Here is a 20,474-nt window from a genome sequence, read left to right on the forward strand (position 1 = left end):
CTTTTTTACAGCATCCTATTTCTTGCCAGCATTGTATTTCTCACATAGTTTACTTTACTATGACTTAATTGATTGATTTTCTGTTTCCCCCCTATAAGACTATAAACCTCCTTAAGAATAGGGGCTATGCCCCTTTTTCATAAATGTGTATGTAACACTTGACACAGTACTGGACACACAGAAAGTACTCAGTAAATATTTATTGAGTTAATGAATGCTTTCCTATATTGTCTATCATCAGGATACTGTTAAAAATAAAAGTAGGGGCTCCTGAATGGCTCAGTCGGTTAAGCGTCTGCCTTTGGCTCAGGTGATGATCCCAGGATCCTGGGATCGAGTTCCGCATTGGGCTCCCTGCTCAGTGGGGAGTCTGCTTCTCCCTCTCCCACTCCCCCTGCTTGTGTTCCCTCTCTCACTGTGTCTCTCTCTGTCAAATAAATAAATAAAATCTCTTCAAAAAAAGATAAAAGTAAATAAAATAACCATATAAACAATTCGTATTCAGCAATCACATATTTCCTGGCAAAAAATGAGGTGGTTGAGAACATAGGCTCAGGAGCCAGACAGCCTGGACTTCAGTATTAGCTCTGTCACTGACCTAACTCTGTAGCCGTGGGCAAGCAAGAACTTAATTTCCATGTGCCTCCCATTTACTATCTGTAGGGTAGGGAACATTGTGAAGATTAAGTGATTTAATACATGTAAAGCACTTAGAAAAGTACGAGGCACTAATAGCCCAATAAGTATTAGTTATTGTTGTTATTACTACTAGTACTACTATCAATATCAATATTCTAGAAATAAATTTAAAAGACTCTTTTAGAACAACATTAAATTATGCTGCATTTAATCCGTCTTGAACTTAGAGCTTTATGTTTGTGTTGAACTGGTAAATCATATGGAATTTGAATCTGAAAATCATTCCCTCAGCTCTTTTTCCCTACCTCTACTGTTACAAAACCAACCTCATCCATTATAAGAATTTTGAGTATAACCTCCTCCAAGAGCCCTCTTCCCTCATTTTCCTGCCACCACCCTTCCAAGACAAGTTTGTTTTCTTTCTCTGTGGTCTCCAGCACTTCCTTTATTTATAAAATATTTTTTGTATTCATTGGCTTCTCTCTATCTGTATGTCATTGCTCTGCTTTAATTTGTTAACTGGTACAAGAGGAGTGGCCAAATAATTTTTAATTTTGTACTAAATTTTGAATTACATGTAGCATTGTTTCTTTTTTCATAATTCTAGACTTCTTTCTTGGAGGAAGAAACAGATACGGTGAATATTGTTTCATTCTCAAGCGCAGTGTGTCCTTAATACACTTTCTATAATTTTTAAAAATTAAACTATAAATACAGAAAGGCACACAAATCATAATTATGTAGTCTTGATGAAATTCTCTGAAGCAAACACATCCATCTAACCACTACCTAAATCAAGATATAGAACATTACCAGCACTTTGGAAATTTTCCTCATGCTTCCCCCCGCATCATTATCCACCTTATAACCACTATTATGCCTGCCATTCTGTTATTTCCTTTCCCCATTTTCACACTTTGTACAAATGAAATCACTTAGTATGTATTCTTTTGAATCTCTCTTCTTTTGTTCAATAGTATATTTGTGAGATTATCTTTTATTGCTGTCGTATTTCATTGTGTATTTACTATTGATGGACATTTTTTATTTTGGCTGTTATGAACAATTCTTATATGAATATTTGTTACATATATTTTGATGCACCTATGTATACTTTTCCTTTTGGTATATACCTAGCAGTGGACATACTAGAGTTTCAGTATGTTCAGCTTAAAATTTTCCCCAAATTTAATGCTACCAATTTGCATTCCTACCAACACAGCAGTATTTAAGTATTTTTTTACCCTGTATTGTCAGGGTTGTTTGTTTGTTTGTTTGTGTGCTATTCTGCACTGTACATATGCAGTGGTATCTCACTGTGATTTTGATTTTCATCTCCATCGCCCAATAATGTTGAACAGCTTTTCGTATGCTTGTTGGTCATTTGGACATACTCTTGTAAATTCTTGTACAGATTTTTTTGTTTATCTTTTGATAGGATTGTCTTTATTTTTCTTATTGATTTGTATGGATTCTCTATATATTCTAGAAAGAAGCCCTTTGTTGGATATATGAATTGGAGATATCTTTTCCTACCATATGGCTTGCCTTTTTGCCATCTTAGTGGTATCCTTGGTGAACAGAAGTTTTTCTTATTAATAAACTTCACTAAAAACCAGTCTTCTTTTGTGTCCTGTTTAAGAAGTCTTTGCCTAGTCCTAGGTCATGCAGATATTCTATTAGTTTATCTTTCAGAAAATTTATTGTTTTAACACTTTTCATATTTGGGTCTATAATCTATGTGGAATTGAGTTTTGTATATAGTATGATGTAGGGGACAGGTTTTATTTTAATTCATATCATATTGATCCATCATCAGTTATTGACAATACCCTCCTGTTACTAAAACATGGCAGTGGCTCACCCTTGTCCTAAATAAGGTGAATTATATATGTACAGATATGCTTCTCAATTCTTTATTCTGTTCCATTGGTCTTTTTATCTGTGCTTGTGTCAGTCATACTCTGTCTTAAGTGCTTTAGCATTATATTAAATCTTGATATTAAGTAATAGAAGTCATTCTTCTTCAAAGTTTCTTTACTATTCCTGAACCTTTCCATTTCTGTGTAAATTTTATAATCTTTTATTTCTCATGGTGCCGTATTCTTTATTCAGTGTTCTGGGAGCAAAGCCTAACGCATAAATACGCTCCCCCCAAATAGCCAAAATAAAATAAGAGCTTAAAATTTAAATAGCTTTAATAAGCAGAAAAATGTATGAAATTTGTATGATTTATTTTGTGTAAAATAGTCTTACAGTGATCATCTAATTTTGTTGATCATATTCCAAATTCATCACTATTAACGGAGCCACCCAGGCGCCCCAAGAGGAATTTTAACCGCAAATATTTGGTATGAGGATTTAAGAGGAATTTTGAGAGTTATGAGAGCAGGTACCCTGGGTAGAGGGGTGGTAGGAAGTGATGCCAGCAACATGGTAAGAGACTGGAATCAAGGATGACAGTATAACCTGGGGTTAAGAGCTTGAGTTCTAGATCCAGATTGCCTGGACAGCCACTCGCTAGCCATATGAATTTGGGTAAGTTACTTATTCTTTCTATGCTTCCCCTTCCTATTTGTAAAACAGGGATAAGAGTACCTACCCTCGACACAGAGGGGAGAGCATGTGAGGACACAGGGAGAAGGAGGCCATCTGCACACCAAGGAGAAAAAAAAAAAAAAAAAAAAAGAGTACCTACCCTCGTAAGGCAGATAGGATAATTAAATGAGTTAGTATGTATTATACAATACTTAGAAACAGTACCTGGCATCTAGTTAATCTTCATATGTGCTAGCTGTTGTTATAATTAATAAAAGATCATCTGTGTTATCATCTGAGATATATTTTTAAGTTGTTCTGTTCTTGATATATTTCCCTACCCTTGACATACACAATGCATCCCCAGTAAGTCCTGTGTAAGAACAAGATGTGTTGAAGACTGAAAAGATTAGAATCTAGTAGTGCAGAAAACAAATCCCACACTCAGGAAGGAAACAAACTAAAACTTCATTGTAAGCCAGAAACTGACGTAATTCTAGGAATCCTCAGAAGTAAGAGATTGGGAGCACCTGGGTGGCTCAGTCAGTTGAGTGTCTGCCTTCGCTCGGGTCATGATCCCAGGGTCCTGGGATCCCGCCCTCCATCTGTAGGGCTCCCTGCTCAGCAGGGAGTCTGCTTCTCCTTCTGCCTCTCCCCCTGCTCATGCTCTCTCCCTCTCTCTCTCTTTTTTTCTCTCTCTCTCTCTCCCTCCCTCCCCCCTCAACTCTTACGTGCTCTCTCTCTCTCAAAAAAAAAAAAAAGAAAAAGAAATAACAGATTGGACACTCTGTGTTGAGAGTACATCCAGTTTGACAAATTTGTTTTTTTATTTTATTATGTTAATCACCATACATTACATCATTAGTTCTTGATGTAGTGTTCCAGTTTGACAAATTTTAAAGGGTAAGGTGTTTCAGGGTTTCTCAGCCTCAGTACTGTTGACTGTTGAGGCTAGAGAATCTTCGTTATGGGGAACACTCTTGTACAATGTAGTATGTTTAGCAGAATTCCTGGTCTCTATCTACTAGAGCTTATGTTCACTCAAAACCTTATACATGAATGTTTGTAGTAGCTTTATTCAGAATATCCAGAAACTGAAAACAACCCAAATGTCATTCAGTGGGTGAATGGTTAAACAAAATGTGGTACATCAGTGCAATGTATTACTACTACTCAGAAAAAAAAGAAAAAGGAACAAACTATTGAAACAGGCAACAATTTGAATGGATCTTAAAAGCATTATGCTGGATTTTTTAAAAGCCAATCTCAAGTATAATTCCTTCTGTATGGTAGTCTCAAAATCACAAAATGGCTCACAGAACCCAGGAAAACACTTGAGTATTACCAGTTTTTCATGTGGGATATCTTTTTTTTTTTTTTTAAGTAAGCTCCATGCCCAACACAGGGCTTGAACTCATGACCCTGAGATCAAGACCTGAGCTGAGATCAATAGTCAGATGCTTTACCAACTGAGCCACCCAGGCACCCCCTCATAAGGGATATCTTTAATGATACAAATGAACAGTCAGATGAAGAGGTACATGAGGGGTGGTCCACAAAAGTCCTGAGCACAGGAGCTTCGGTCCTTGTGGGGTTTAGGTACACCATCCTCCCAGTATGTGGATGTGTTCATCAACCTAGAAACTCTCCAAACCTTATTGTTAAGTATTTTCATGGAAGTTCCACTATGTAGGCATGATTGGTTAATCACTGACCATGGCTGATTAACTCAACTTCAGCCCCTTTTCCCCTCCCTGTAGGTTGGGGAGTGGGCGTGAAAGTTCCAACCTTATAATAACATGGTTGGTTCTCTGGTAACTAGCCTCCATCCCACAGTTGTTTAGTGGCCCACTAAGAGCCACTTCAGAAGGGCTTATGAAAAACAAAAGATGCTTCTCTCACCAGTCACTCAGGAAATTCTAAGAGTTTAGGAACCCTGTCCCAACAACTGGGAACAAGGACCAGATATGTATTTCTCATTATATCACAATATCGCATATAAGCAATATGCCTGTTAATAAGTTGTCTCTTATTTAGACATTCTCACTATTTATAACACTACTTTCCAGTGAGGGAGCCGTGTAACATACTAGTTGGGAGCATTGATTCTGGAGGCAGGGAGCCTGGGTTCTAAACCTGGCTCTACCATTTATTGCTTGTGCCTAAGTTTTCTCATCTGTAAAATGAGTGTAATGATACCTATTTCATAAAGTTGTTATAAAGACTAAGTAAGTTAATTTTTGTAAAGTGTTCAATGACTTGTACATAGTAAGCACCATATGTTAAATAAATGAATCGTATAATCTAATGTCTTATTTTCCACAGATTATAAACTTTTTAAAGTCAATGACTGTACCTCCTCCACGTTATATAAATCCTCATAGTACCTAGTACATAGAAAATACTTGATAATTATCAGAATAGCCTCCTAGAAGAAAATGAGATGGAGCCCCAGAATATCTAGAGGTCAGGAATCTATGCTAAGAAGAATTTGGAAAACCTTAGCTAGTTTAATCTATAGAAGGGGAAAAGGGTAATTCATCAATTTGAATATAGCAGTTACCTTTTTATTAAGGAATAAGAAGCTTTCATTCTTGGGGTGGGGGGGCAGCAAGGACCATGTAAACTTAAAAAATATTTGTGAATAAAAGTAACCCTATTGGGGCGCCTGAGTGGCTCAGTCGTTAAGCGTCTGCCTTCGGTCATGATCCCAGGGTCCTGGGATCGAGCCCCACATCGGGCTCTCTGCTCGGCAGGAAGCCTACTTCTCCCTCTCCCACTCCCCCTGCTTGTGTTCCCTCTCTCGCTGTCTCTCTCTCTGTCAAATAAAATAAAATCTTAAAAAAAAAAACCCTATTGATTCTATTATATCTGTTCTGTGGCAGAGAAATCTATTTTTGTTGACTCTCGGAGAGGACATAGGGAAGAGAAAATAGAGCCTGTTTTTCTACTCTGACATAAATTCAATGAAAGTTCTATATAGATTTTCCACAGATGGGACACTTGAGTTCAATAATAGTATACAAAAATACACATATAGTCCCTTCCTCTGACCCCTAGGTTATAGCTTTAGTAGATAATATAAATGTAAATGTAAACTGAATAATAACAATGTAAATCACACTTTCTTGCCATCATGGAGTGGTTTAATGTTTAAGACTGAATATCCTAAAAAATTAAGAAGGTATTATATTTTGACATCAAACCATATGATATTATAGCTAATGCTTACTGCGTTGACAGGACATGTCTCTCTCCAAAAAAAAGATTTTTGTAATGTCCTGTAGGATCTGTGCCACTGTGGATTTTTATAAAGTTAGACTAAATGTATCTGAATGAAAACAAAATCTGAAAAAATGTTGACCATGAATCAAGTTACTATAAATAGGCAATTTAAATAAATTATTTCTACATTACATTTAGAGTAGATCATACTACGTTCCCTGACTCCTTTTTGTTCTCTCTTTGCACTTGATCTTAGCCAAAGGCTAAGAAGCAATTATAAATTCTCTATTTGGAAAGAAATTTATCTTGATGGTGAGTCCAAGGAAAAACCTAATACTGACTTTGTTTAGCATCCCTCAGTGAATTTGAAAAAGAATAATTCCTAAAGTTGGTGACCACTGAAAAATAGCCTAAATAGAAAAAGAACCTAAAAAGCAAATTGTATGAAAAGAATGTAGCAGTCTGGAGACAGAGGATTAAAATGAATACCAACGATCAGAAATTGGGGGGGGGGGGTCTAAATTTCAGCGCAAAAATGAACTTTAATGGGGTTTCTTTTTGGAGTGATTAAAATATTCTGGTATTAGAAAGTCATGGTGTTGCATAACCTTATGAATAGACTAAAAGCCACTGAATTATACACTTCAAGAGGATAGAGTTTATGGTATGTGAATTATATATTAGTTTTTAAAAAATTACCCTGGGGGCACCTAGGTGGCTCAGTTGGTTAAGCATCTGACTCTGATTTCAGCTCAGGTCATGATCTCATGGGTCGTGGGATTGAGCCCCGCATCAGTCTCTGTGCTCAATGGGGAGTCTGCTTGAGATTCTCTCTCCCTCTGTCCCTATCCCCCACTCTCGTATGCGCACGCTCTCTCTCTTTAAAAAATAAAAAATAAAAAATGACCCTGACTGTGGGGGAAGTGCTAGTTGGGCCCATGTGGCATGGTGTAGGACCCCAAGCAGGGGGAGTAGAGCGTTTGTGTGCAGGGTGGCAGTGAGCAGCAGACATTTGTATTTGAAGGTGGAACAGATTAAGTACGGATAGTGAGAGATTTCTCACTGTTGGAGAACAGGTTTACAACTTTGGGAAAAAAAAGGTTGAGGAAAAATAAAACCTAGAATTAACCTTAGGTACTAAATTGGAATTAGAGCATCACCAGGAACTTTTGGGGGTGTGTTTGTATACAGATTTACAAATGAAAATGAATATAAGGATATGTGAATGTTGTGTGTATATATACATGTATGTATGTGCATGATTATACTGCCTACCTCGGTCCCAGTGGACCTGGAGGACAGTGGCATCCTAAAAGCAGTGAGCATACCTGATATTCTAAATGCCTTTCTCCACTAAAAAGAACCAGGGCTTCTTGGAAAAGCATCTGATTCTACAAGTAGGGCAGGGGATGTAAAAGATGAGCCTGGAACATCTCTTACTTTCCCAAAGAAAAGAAGTGCTCAGAAGATGACACAGGTGTGTCAAAAGGTTACAAGAGCCAAACTGAAAGGGCTTAACCTGGCCAAATCTGGGACAGTTGAAACAACAACATAAATAATGATAGTAACAGATTACAACTCACTGAATATACAGGAATCACTGAGTTCAGATAAATAGGTAAGGAAAAGAAACTAAGCTGTAGAAAGAATGATGTGTTTAGAAAAATCACTATTTGGCATGATAGTAATTAGTTCAACCAAGAAACATTAGTGAATGCTAAAAGACAGTGGGCAAAATTTCATTGAGGAGTCAGACTGATACTTTTACACCGGTGTCCATACTATCATTATTCATAATATCCAACAGATGGAAACAACCCCCAAGTCTGCAGCATCAGTTGAATAAACTATGGCAATATACATACAATGGAATATTATTTATTCATAAAAAGGAATGAAATTCTGATACATGCTACAACATGGATGACCCTTGAAAACATGCAAAGTCAGATAGGCAAGACATAAAAAGACAAATATTGTGTGGTTCCACTTATATGGTACCGAGCATAGGCAAATTCATAGAGATAGAAAATAGGATAGAGATTAGCTGGGGCTAGTAAGAGGGGGGAATGGGAAGTTTTTATTTAATGGGTACAGAGTTTCTTTGGGGGAAGATGAAAAATTTCTGGAAATGGACAGTGGCAGTGGCCATACAACACTGTGAATGAACTTAATGCCACTGAGTTGTACATGTAAAAATGGTTAAAATGGAAAATCTTGGTATATATATTTTATTGCAAACATTTTTTTAATTTAAAAATTTGTTGAGAAGTAGGATGTATTTACGTAGACCCAGTGTCCCTCCACAACATACTTATTAATTACAAAGAGAAAAAGTGTAATTTTAGAGCCGCAAAATCTAGCAAACACTACTATAACAAAGTGATCTAAGTTAACACAGCATCACTTTTGTGATAGTTCTGCCAAAAATGCATAACCTAAGTCAAATCATAAGGTAACAGGAGATAAATTTGAATTGAGGGACATTGTGCAAAACAACTGGCCTATAATCTTCAGAAGTGTCAAGGTCATTAAAGTTAAGAAAAGACTGATGAGCTGTTCCAAATTAAAAGAGATACGAGAGAACTGAGAATGAAATGAACTGCCTAACCCTGAAATGGATCCTTTTGCTAGAAAGCACATTACTGGGACAAAATTTAAATGGGATCTGTGGGTGCGATCATAATAATGCCAATGTTAGTTTCCTGAGGTCTGTGCTGTTGCTGTGATTATGAGAATGTCCTTGTTTATAGGACTCATACTAACTGGGGATGATGGGACATCATGTTTATACTTTCAAATGGTTAAGGGAAAAAATGTTCTTTGTACTATTCTTGAAACTTTTTTATAAACTTTTTTATAAGAACTAATTTCAAAATCTTTTGAAAAAAGAGGGGCGCCTGGGTGGCTCAGTCGTTAATCTCTGCCTTTGGCTCAGGTCATGATCCCAGGGTCCTGGGATTGAACCCTGCATCGGGCTCCCTGCTCAGTGGGAAGCCTGCCTCTCCCTCTCCCTCTCCCCCTGCTTGTGTTCCCTCTCTTGCTGTGTCTCCCCCTGTCAAATAAATAAATAAAATCTTTAAAAAAAATTTTAAGGGCGCCTGGGTGGCTCAGCTCAGTCGTTAAGCGTCTGCCTTCGGCTCAGGTCATGATCCTAGGGTCCTGGGATCGAGTCCCACATCGGGCTCCCTGCTCAGCAGGAAGCCTGCTTCTCGCTCTCCCACTCCCCCTGCTTGTGTTCCTTCTCTCACTGTGTCTCTCTCTGTCAAATAAATAAATAAAATCTTTAAAAAAAAATTTTTTTTAATCTTTTGAAAAAAGAATATTTACACAAGCTATAAGAGAAAAGAAAAAGATAAAAGAACCTGAATGAAGGTGGGGATTGTGGCAGGAGCCACGTCCCAAGACTAGGACTGAATTGGAAACCTAACTGCCAAAGAAATAGGAAACATCTTCTATTCAGTAAATTACAAACATTCTCTCAAACCCAGGTTTCAAGTAGATACGTTGAGGATAATCCGAGTAAACGATATATCAATTATAATATACAAAGGTGGGAAAATCAGCTTCTAGGCAGGGACCTGGTAATTTTGGATTTAGAACAAAAATGAAGGGAATGTAAGAATAGTTGCAGGACAAGGCCATTTTATTTTGAAAGATTCATGTGTTTCAATGTCTGCCTGTTACAGGTGATGCTGAACAGGAACTTGGTCCCCCTCCATCTGTAGATGAAGCAGCAAACACACTCATGACTCGTCTGGGTTTCCTCCTTGGAGAGAAAGTGACGGAAGTTCAGCCAGGTGACCAATACAACATGGAAGTACAGGATGAAAATCAGGTAAACTGCTTGCTGTCACCTGTGAAACGTGGAATAAATCAGCCTATATTATACCAGGAAAAATGTTGCAGGGTGTATGTATGTGCATATCCCAATTGTTGAATAACTTTTGAGGCCTGAAGATATAGCTTAATTTTCCATCATCACTGTATTTCTTTAGTTTATGAAACACCTTTTAGTTTCATTCTTAGGTTTAAAGTTTTGATTCATTTACGGAATGAATGAGGAAGTAAATAAGTGCATAAGCCAAGAAACAGAATTGACATTTATATGGGCACTGCACCCAGAAATTATAGAATATACATCGTTTTCAGGTACATGTGGATTATTTACCAAATTGACAATATGCTGACCAGGTCTCAGTAAATTTCGGATTACAATTACTGTGATCGTAGTAGAATTAATCAATTACAAAATGATAACCTTGAAAATGTTAGCTACAAGATAATTTAGAAAATCCCTCGAATGTTTGGCTATTAATATACTTCTAAATAGCCTTTCAGTCAAAAAAGAAATCACAAGAAATTAGGTAATATTTTAAACTGAAATAAGAACGAAATATAACAGTATTTATAGTATGTATTTGTAGTATATAAAACTTAAAGAGGTGCTCAAAAATTTTTCGTTTTGGGGTTTTTTTTAAAGATTTTATTTATTTGACAGAGACACAGTGGGAGAGGGAACACAAGCAGGGAGAGTGGGAAGCAGGCTTCCCGCAGAGCAGGGAGCCTGATGCGGGGCTCAATCCCAGGACCCCAGCATCATGACCTGAGCCGAAGGCAGACGCTAAACCAACTGAGCCACCCAGGCACCCCCAAAATTTTTAGTTTTGAATATATATATTAGAAAAGTGAAAATCTGAAAAATTAATTATCTAAATATTCATGTCAGAAACTTAAAAATAATCAGCAATTTGAAAAAAATTTTCTTTCACAGATTTTTTTTTTCTTTTAGCTATTTTTTAGTTTAAATGTAGCAAAGGAAGTAGACTCAAATTCATTTGTGTGGTCTTCATCTTTAAAATGTATGTCCTGTAATGAATCCTTTTATTCTAGAAGATGACAATTTGAATTCGTCTTGTCTATTCTTAACAAATATCTGTGAAGATTTTATATCCTATGTTAGTTTTGTCATAAAATAATAGAGTCTTCAAGGATTATTTGGATATATTTATAGATCATGTGGATAATGTTCAGGTGTTCTAGAGCTCTCTCCTGAGACTTCTCTACGTCCTCATTCCCTCAGTCATTGGTTTTGCTGGCTGCACATTATAATCACTTGGGCAGTTTTTATAAAATTCAGATGCCTGGAGATTCTAATCATATTGAAACTCCTCCATTCTTTTTTTTTTTTTAATACTCTTTATCTCCTGAATTGCCTCTGGCCCTGCCTTTCCCCTGAACTCTCCAGTATATTTCCAGCTACTCCCTTTTCTACCTGTGTGTCCAAGATGCAGCTCAAACCTAACATGTCGAAAACTGAAGCCTTACATTTTTTTCCCAGAACCTGTTCCTTCTGCAGTGTTTTCTCTCAGAGCAGTTTGTATCACCTTCCTGCTTCGGACAAAAGCGTTGGAGCCATTCTTGAGTTTTCTCTGTCAGATTACGCATTCACTCTTTCAGCAAATCATATAGGCTTTGTCTGCAAAATATATTGTCAATCTGCTCCCTTCTCTTTACTTCCACTGCTACACCTGAGTCCATGTCACTGTCCTCTCTTGCCCGGGCTACTGCAATGGTTACTGGACTGTAAGGCCTGGAACTTTTGCCTGTTCTCGTTACTGCTGTATCCTCTGCATCTAGAATAGGGTCTAGCATTGGTAGGTGCTCAGTAGATATTTACTGAATGAATAAATAGCCTTGATATTCATGTAAAGTTAAAATGTGACTATTCTAGTGATGACCAAGGAACATAATGAGTATTTGCCAAGGATCCTGTTGTTTCTAATAATAGAAAAGTCACTTACATTTGTGGTGAGCAGAGTATAACTTAAACTACTTCAATTAAAAAAAAGAAAAGTCCCTGAACCAGGAAGTAGAAAATCTGTGCCCTACTTCCAACTCTACCACCTATGACTTTGTAAATTAGGACATTCACTTAACCTCTCTGAGCTTTAGGTTTTTCATAGGTAATAACATCTGACATTTATGAAATGCTTCCTACATGCTAATCATTGTACTAATTGTTTTATCTGTACTATTTTGCTTAAGCTTCCTTATACCCCAGTGTGGTAGGGTCCATTGATACTCCAGATTTCAGATAAAAAAGTGGAAACACAGTGCCACAAAGTGATGGAATAGTATTCAAATCCAGACAGTCTGCTTTTACAACCTCTGTTCTTAACAGCTGCACCATAGTGTTTCAGTGTAATATGAAATAATAACACCTGACAGGATTGTTGTGAGGATCAAGGTAAATCACGAATATGAAATTACTTTGTAAGCTGTAAAATGCCATATAAATAAAAGGTGTAAAATACTATGCAGTATAATTAGTATATAAATATATTGCAAGAACTGTGATTTGGGGCAATTATTTGATAGCTTTCATTCTTTAGGGCAGTTTCTTATTCACATCTCTATGGGGGAAATAATATTCATTTTGCCTTATACTTGGTTGAAAAGGAGTAAATGAAATAATATTAAATTTTTTTAAACTGTAAAGCATTGAACAAATGTAAGATATTATTAATGATTGCCTTCTGGGAATGTAATATATCATGAAACTATCTTGGAACCACAGAAGGAAGTGACTAAATTGATCATTGGAATTCCTAGTCTTAGGAAGGTTATTCAGAATTAGGAGGTCATGTTCATTTGGTGACTTTCTTCTGAGCTAAACAGCATGCTAACAAAGATAGATTGCTTTGTTTAGGAAGGCCTGAGGGTAATAGCATCCTCAGAATTATACTAGAAAGGACAGAATCCAGCACAGGCAAGTCAGCATGTATCTTTTTTCTACAAAAGATGAAGTACTGAAAGTGATATTCAACCAACCACTATATTTTCTTCACTCAGTAATTTCTGGAGTGGTAGGATATACTTTAGGAATTCCATCATCAGGTTCTTACCTTGTATAATTGTAGAACCTTTAAGAGACCTTTAAGAAGGATCCTTTGGGATCCTTCCAGAGAACACAATGGAAAAACCACCGAAAGATTTTATAAGCGGAGTGGTTTAATTAGAGGTCCATTTTAGCTTAAAGCATGGAGAATGGTTAATGTTGTCTTTTGGTGCCTAGAAGAGATTTCTGTATCTCATTAACTAGCTTCCTTAAATAAAGAGGAGGCCTGCTTTTTAATTCATAAGCCATGAGCAAATTTCTACTTTCTAAACGGCTTGATCTTTAAGCTTTGCTTTTACAGTTAAAGCTTTTAAAGCATACATTCTGTGATATAAGCTTTATTTTGTAGAAGACAACTTGTAGTAAGAATAGTGTCTTTTGGGCTTAACCTCCACATTGGCTGTATTATGTATATAATACAGTTTCCTTTCTCAAAGAACAGACTGAGAATCTTGTCTAAAAATGGAAATGAGTTGCTATGGAAGTAATAGATTCAGATTCATACTAAAATGGAACTTTTTCAATATGGAATGACTATAGATATATTTAATGTAAAAAAAAAAAAAACAAACCCTAGTATAGTTCATTTCATCTACCCACATATTTTTTTAAACTGAGAGTGAGGAGGTTAAAAATTGCCATGTTAGATTCTAACTAGGGAGGATTCTGATTTAGTAAGTCTGGGGTGTGGGGCTCTGTATCTGTCAATTTCATTGGGGAGCTTGCTTTTTTACATTCCATAGGTGATTCTACTACATGCCCAGTTAAAACTCATTGCTTTGGTAAGCCAGCATCATTTTATAAAAATAGAGGAGATTACAAAGAAATTGAAACCCCCCCCTCCTCTGGAGAAAAAATATAGGTAGAAGAGAAATGGCATAGATCAGAGGGCTTATGGTATGACTAACAAAAATCAGTTCCTAATATTATTAATACAGTTGAAACGATTTGCTTCATTGCAAGGTTCTGAGAGTGTCACTTGTGCTTTAAGTTGAATATAGCCTTTATGACCTAGTTATAGCATTTAAATTAAAATCAAAACCTGGATTCAACACATGTGATTAAATACAAGGGAGTGTATCTGAAACTTATTTTAGGGTGAGTAAAAGAGCCTTAATTTTCTCATATTTAGTGATTAACACATTTTCCAGTCAAGTTGTTAAATGTAAATCTTCAATTTTAGTGGAGAGAATGTGAATAGTGATCTATAGGTAAAGAAGTTGAAAGGTTTCTTTCTTTCTTTCTTTTTCTTTCTTTCTTTCTTTCTTTCTTTCTTTCTTTCTTTCTTTCTTTCTTCATTCATTTATTTATTGTTATGTTAATCACCATACAATACATCATTAGTTTTTGATGTAGTGTTCCATGATTCATTGTTTGTGCATAACACCCAGTGCTCCATGCAGAACGTGCCCTCTTTAATAGCCATTATATCATTAGTTTCCTTCAAGTAATTTTGTCACTGATCACTTACTATTTTTTTAAAAGGATAAAATTTTTTTAGTGTTTGAAAAAATATATACTTTTATTCATTATTTTCACAATTTATTTGGGTAGAAAGAGCTAAAGAAAAGTGGATTTTCATTAAACTAGGTAAGCCAGGATATATTGCCACCAATCTTTTTGGTGATTATTCATTCCTTCCCGTCAAAAACTTTAAACTGAGGTGACCTCAGATATAAGAATCATTCAAGATACAAAGCAATCTCAGCCTATAATCAGTTTCTACAGAGAAATTATTAAGTTTTGCTTTAAATGAACATTGTTTTTGATCTATTTTTTAGGTAGACTTTTAGGATAAGGCATTTTCTCTGCATTCATTTACTGTCTCAGGGCAGCCACCTATGTATCGAAAAAAATGCTTATTTGCATTAAGAGCCTTATTCTTATTTCTCCTTGGCTGCAGATTTTTTTTTCCCCCAATCCGAAGAAAAGTATTAACAAGACTAAGTTCTAAGCCTTCAGAATAGCTTTATTGATAGGAAAAAGCAAGGACAACTTGTAGTTAATTAAAAATCCTTCTATGAATTCATGGCAGTGATAAAGAATATTTGTCACTAGAAATTTCTTAGGTGGAAAAACTGGCCACAGTCTCTGCTTATGTTAAATTTATCAGGTTGCACCTTAATTGTATGATGCAGAATCTCTTATCCTAGAAGGCAAAAAACAACTAGTACCTAGTAGATGTAAAAGCTATGTATGTAGATTTTGTCCTTTTTCTCATCAAAGCATATGTTTTGCCATAAGATACATTTTACTTTAACAGCAGTCAGTTTATCTTGTTTTTCATTCCAATTTTTCAGACCTCAGCAATCACGCAGCGGATAAGTCCCTGTTCCACCTTGACTAGTAGTACTGCCTCCCCACCAGCCAGCAGCCCCTGCTCCACCCTCCCGCCAGTCAGTTCAAGTGCAACTGCCAAGGATTGCAGCTATGGGGCTGTTACTAGCCCAACCTCTACCCTTGAAAGCAGAGATAGCGGCATTATTGGTGAGTTGATTTTTACATTAATCTTTTTGCAGGGTTTTTTTTCTTTTTAAAATAATTACATATTTTCAAAAAATCTGTGTTTGAGTTTTTTCTTTTTAAAATAATTACATATTTTCCAAAATTCTGTGTTTGAATTGTTGAGAGAGAGATATATAGAATGTGTCCTTTTCTTTTTAATGATGCTGGAGAGAGAAATAAAGGTAAACAAAATGAAAGCTATCCCTCCCTGCTTAACCACTCCTTTAAAGATATTACCTGACAAAAGAAGGGGTGGATAGAAAAAGTTTTGTCTACTTCTCCCTGTAAATTCATCTATCTGCCAACAGAAGTGGTTCAGAAAATGTTCATTCCTCACTGAACTAGTAGAGTTTGATGGAGGTTCTTCTTCATATATGTATTGCTTATTGTATACTTATTAAGGGGAGTCAGTCAAATGGAAATGAGTGAAGTTTTGGGAAATGAGGAATCTGAAGAAAGGGAGTGCACAGAGAAGAAAACAGGAATGAGCACAGAATCTTAGGGCATGTTCAAATTGAGCAGGAAATTAGAGGTGGGAGAATGAGCCAGTGGACAGGAGTAGTCAGACAAATAGAAGAATTGGAGCAAGGCCAAAGAAGATAAAAGGTTCAGCAAAGGGATGAGGAGAGGTTGGTCAACAAATGACAAAAGCTGAAAAGGCCAGGCGTAAAGAAAATATTTCTTCCTCATTTGGCTTCCTTCTAAAAGTTATCAAATAAAAATACTTATTTATTTAGATGGTATAGCAGAGATTAATGCCATGGCAACTAAATATATCTCTACTACTTAAGTGCGTGTATATCAACATGTGAATGTATTCATTTAAAATAAGTAGTAAATAAATGAAAAGAATAGTTTTTAAAGATTTTATTTATCTGAGAGAGAGAGAAAGAACGCACAGGTGAGCACAAGTGGGGAGGAGGGGTGGGGGGAGAGGGGTAAGCAGACTCCCCGCTGAGCAGGGAACCTGCCGTGGGACTTAATCCCAAGACCCTGAGATCATGACCTGAACCAGAGGCAGATGCCCAACCCACGGAGCCACCCAGGTGCCCTGATGAAAAGAATATTTTTATAGCAAAGTTGCAGGATACAAAATGAACACACAAAAACCAGTTGCATTTCTACATGCTAACCATGAACAATTCAAAAAGAAAATTAAGAAAATAATTCCATTATAATAACATCAAAAAGAATAAAATACTTAGGAATAAATTTAACCAAGGTAAGAAACTTGTACACTAAACAGTACACTAAGACAAGTACACTAGACACAAAATATTGCTTAAGAAATTTTAAAAGATTTAAATGAAGATATATTCTGTGTTCATGGATTGGAAGACTTAATATTGTTAAAGTGATAATATTTCTCAAAGCAGTCTACAGATTCAGTGAAATTACTATCATAATCCCAACAAAGTTCTTTGCAGACATAGAAAAACCCATCCTAAAATTCATGTGGAATCTCAGAGGACCCTGAGTAGCTAAAACAATCTTGAAAAAGGAGAACAAAGTTCTCCTTTAGTAGGACTTGCGGTTAAAATAATCTGGACCTGATAGTCATGAAGATTTTTTTAACTACTACTTTTTTTTTTTTTTAAGATTTATTTATTTTATTTTTGAGAGAGAGAAGGAATGAGTGGGTAAGGGGCAGAAGGAGAGAGAGAGAGAGAGAGAACCCCAGGCAGACTCCCCACTGAGCACGGAGCCTGGCTCAGGGCTTGATCCCACGACCCTGAGATCATGACCTGAGTTGAAACCAAGACTTGGACACTCAACTGACTGAGCCACCCAGGCGCCCCTAACTACTGCTTCATTGTATTTAATACTATAGGACTTTCTATGTTTCTCTTTCTTTTTGAATCTGTTTTCCTTCATTATGGTTTTTATCTTTTTCAAATTTACTGGTATAAAGTTGTCCAAAATACTCACTACCTACACAGGAACCTGAGCTAGAGAGCTGAGAGGAGTCCTTCCTTCCCCCTACCCAAATTTCTCATCCCTGGGTTTTATTTTCGTCTTTCTTAGTATTGCCTTGGCAGTCCTCATTATCTTAGACTTAGATTAATACAAATGTAACTGTTATTTCTGCTTTTCATCTTGTCCTTTCCAGGTCTGTTTTTCACACAACCACCAAAATGAATTAACTGAAAACCAATTACTCCTTTGATTCCGTTACCTAGAAGGTAGATAGTGAACTACCTGAAAATCGAATCTGATCACATCACTCCTTTGACTCCCATTTACCTGTAAAATAAAGCCCAGGCCCTCCTGATCTGACGATGGCCAATTTCTCCAGCCTTCTGTCCCACTATTTCTAGCCCTGTATGTATTGTTCTAGCCGCATTAGACTTAATTATTGTTACCCTGATGCATTCCAGTTTTTTCCTCTCTGTGCATTTGCTCGTATTGAGCATTCTGCCTGTAATCTCTCTCTTACATATGAATGACTCCTATGGATTTTTTAAGACTTTGTTAAGTATTCTGTCACTGCCGCTACCACCACCTCCCTTCAATTTTCCGCTCCCACTCCTATCCAATATATATTCTTACTCCATGTTCCCAGTAACACCTGAGCATATAGATGTCATGGCATTTAATGTGTGGTATAATAATTACTTTTTAAACCTGCTTTCTACCATTCAACTGTTAATTTCTTATTAGCAGTTTATTAGTTTATTAGTGCTCTGTATTTAAATCCTGCCCTATTAGCAAAATGCACAAAAGTTATTAAATGTTTTAATTTATGCATTTTAAATTCCTTTATAGGTCAGTTCAGTGTGATCCCTTGTCATGCACTGCATTTTCCACTTACAACTATCAGAATTTTAGTCATTTGTGTGTCTGACTGTATCACTCGTATAGTTTGCCAAAATGTGTAGAATCCTAGTTATAAGATTCGAAATACTAGAAATGCAGACTTTCTGAAAAATTTTTTAAGTATTCTGAATGTAAAAAGTTCCTCTCTAGGGTTCTAAAAGATTTTAAATAACTGTGACTTATTTGATTCTGTGTAGTCTGGGTTCACCCCTGATGTGAGTTAATTTCTACCACAGAAAGCATTCTCTGCTCCAATCATAGCTTCCCTCCCCAAATTCATAACTCTTCTTAAACAGGTGGTGAAATGTCACCAACACCGTTGTCAGGTATTTGTATGGTAATTTTATATCTGTGACTCTCTTTTTAAATTTTATTGGTATAACTCTAGTAGTGTAACAGTCTTATGTATGTGCCTAATAGATAATACCACTAATGACATATAATCTCCTATCAGCTATATCTATATCTATATCTATCTATCTATCTATCTATAGCTTCAAGCAAAAATCTTGATAGTTGTAACCTCCATGAGATAGATATCATTTATCTATCCTATTCCTTTTTCATATTAAGTTTTAATAATGGTCCTTTTTGGTATGGTTATATAGCAGAATGAATTTAAGCATGGGTCCATTTTGTTTCTCCTCTTGTTTATCTGGAGGTCACGGTTCTTTCCAGAATGGTATAATTCTTGAATTATTTCTTTTAATCAAATATCAGAATGTTTTTAAGTCCTGGTTTTATTGCCAAATTTGGTCTTCTATCCTATAGCCTTATATCACTTAGCACCTACAAAGATGGAGTATCTGACTGTGCCCATTGTTTGTGATTATGTTTTCCTAATGTTTCACATTAGTAAGTAAAAAGAACCAGTATTAGACTGGCAGCCCCAGAAATAAGCATAGGGCTGGCCCAGTCTAGTTGTAAAATAATTCTGTCTTATATAATAGTGTAATAATCTTCCTTAGAATTAGAAAACTGAGATTCAAAAATAATTAGTCTCAGGTCACAAAGACAGTAAGAGGCAAAGCTGAGATTCAAGTTCAGGTCTGTATGACTATAGTCCAGTAGGATGTTGTATATTCTTTGATTCAAATTGTCACATTTTAAAAGTCACACCTCCCAGAGGGAAGGGGTCACGGGGATGAGCAATATCGGTAAAGGGGAATGGGAGATACAGTCTTCCTGTTATGGAGTGAATAAGTTGTGGGGATAAAAGGCACAGCATAGGGAATATAGTCAATGATATTGTAATAGCATTATATGGTAACAGACGGTAGCTACACTTGGTAGTGAGCATAGCATAACCTATAGAGATGTTGAGTCACTATGTTGTATCCCTGAAACTAATGTAATATTGCATGTCAATTATACTCAAAAAAATTAAAATAAAAAAGCTACCCCTCTGGGTCATAAACTGAACATTAGATAATTTGAATTATTTTTTCATGTTTTCCTCAACCTGTTTTCAGGAAAGTGCAGGTTTATTTTTATTACTGAGTTTTTCCATTTATTGTTCTGGTGACTCCATCATCCTTCCCACCTCTCTAATTACTTAGCACTAAGTAAAATTTCAATAGCTATAATGTGGTATGTTTGTTAAGTCTGGACACTGCTCGAGGAGACCTAACAAAGCATTTCTCTTGCATATTGATCTAACTAATATAATAATAATAACCAGCATTTATTGAGTACAAACATTGAGCCAAGTACCACTATTTAATCTTTATAATGATCTTATAAGAAAATAGTTGTAAAGATTTCACAGGATCATGTCATTGAAATGATGCATAAGACTCGATAGAGAATGCTTACAAAATCTTTTAATAAAGATACAGCATAGCAGATA

At 36.1% G+C, this 20,474-nt stretch overlaps 1 protein-coding gene across 2 annotated transcripts in view; it reads left to right on the forward strand.

Annotated features, from left to right (window-relative positions):
- Positions 1 to 20,474, forward strand: part of TANC2 (tetratricopeptide repeat, ankyrin repeat and coiled-coil containing 2) — a 297,008-nt gene that overhangs the window by 140,042 nt on the left and 136,492 nt on the right. For both annotated transcript variants that reach the window (XM_044921763.1, XM_021678492.2), the window contains 2 exons: positions 10,092 to 10,240; positions 15,604 to 15,790. In XM_044921763.1, coding sequence (XP_044777698.1) covers positions 10,092 to 10,240; positions 15,604 to 15,790 — 336 coding nt within the window. The remainder of the gene's footprint in view (positions 1 to 10,091; positions 10,241 to 15,603; positions 15,791 to 20,474) is intronic.

The sequence above is a fragment of the Neomonachus schauinslandi genome, chromosome 15 (assembly GCF_002201575.2).
Source record: "Neomonachus schauinslandi chromosome 15, ASM220157v2, whole genome shotgun sequence".
Taxonomy (NCBI): Eukaryota; Metazoa; Chordata; class Mammalia; order Carnivora; family Phocidae; genus Neomonachus; species Neomonachus schauinslandi.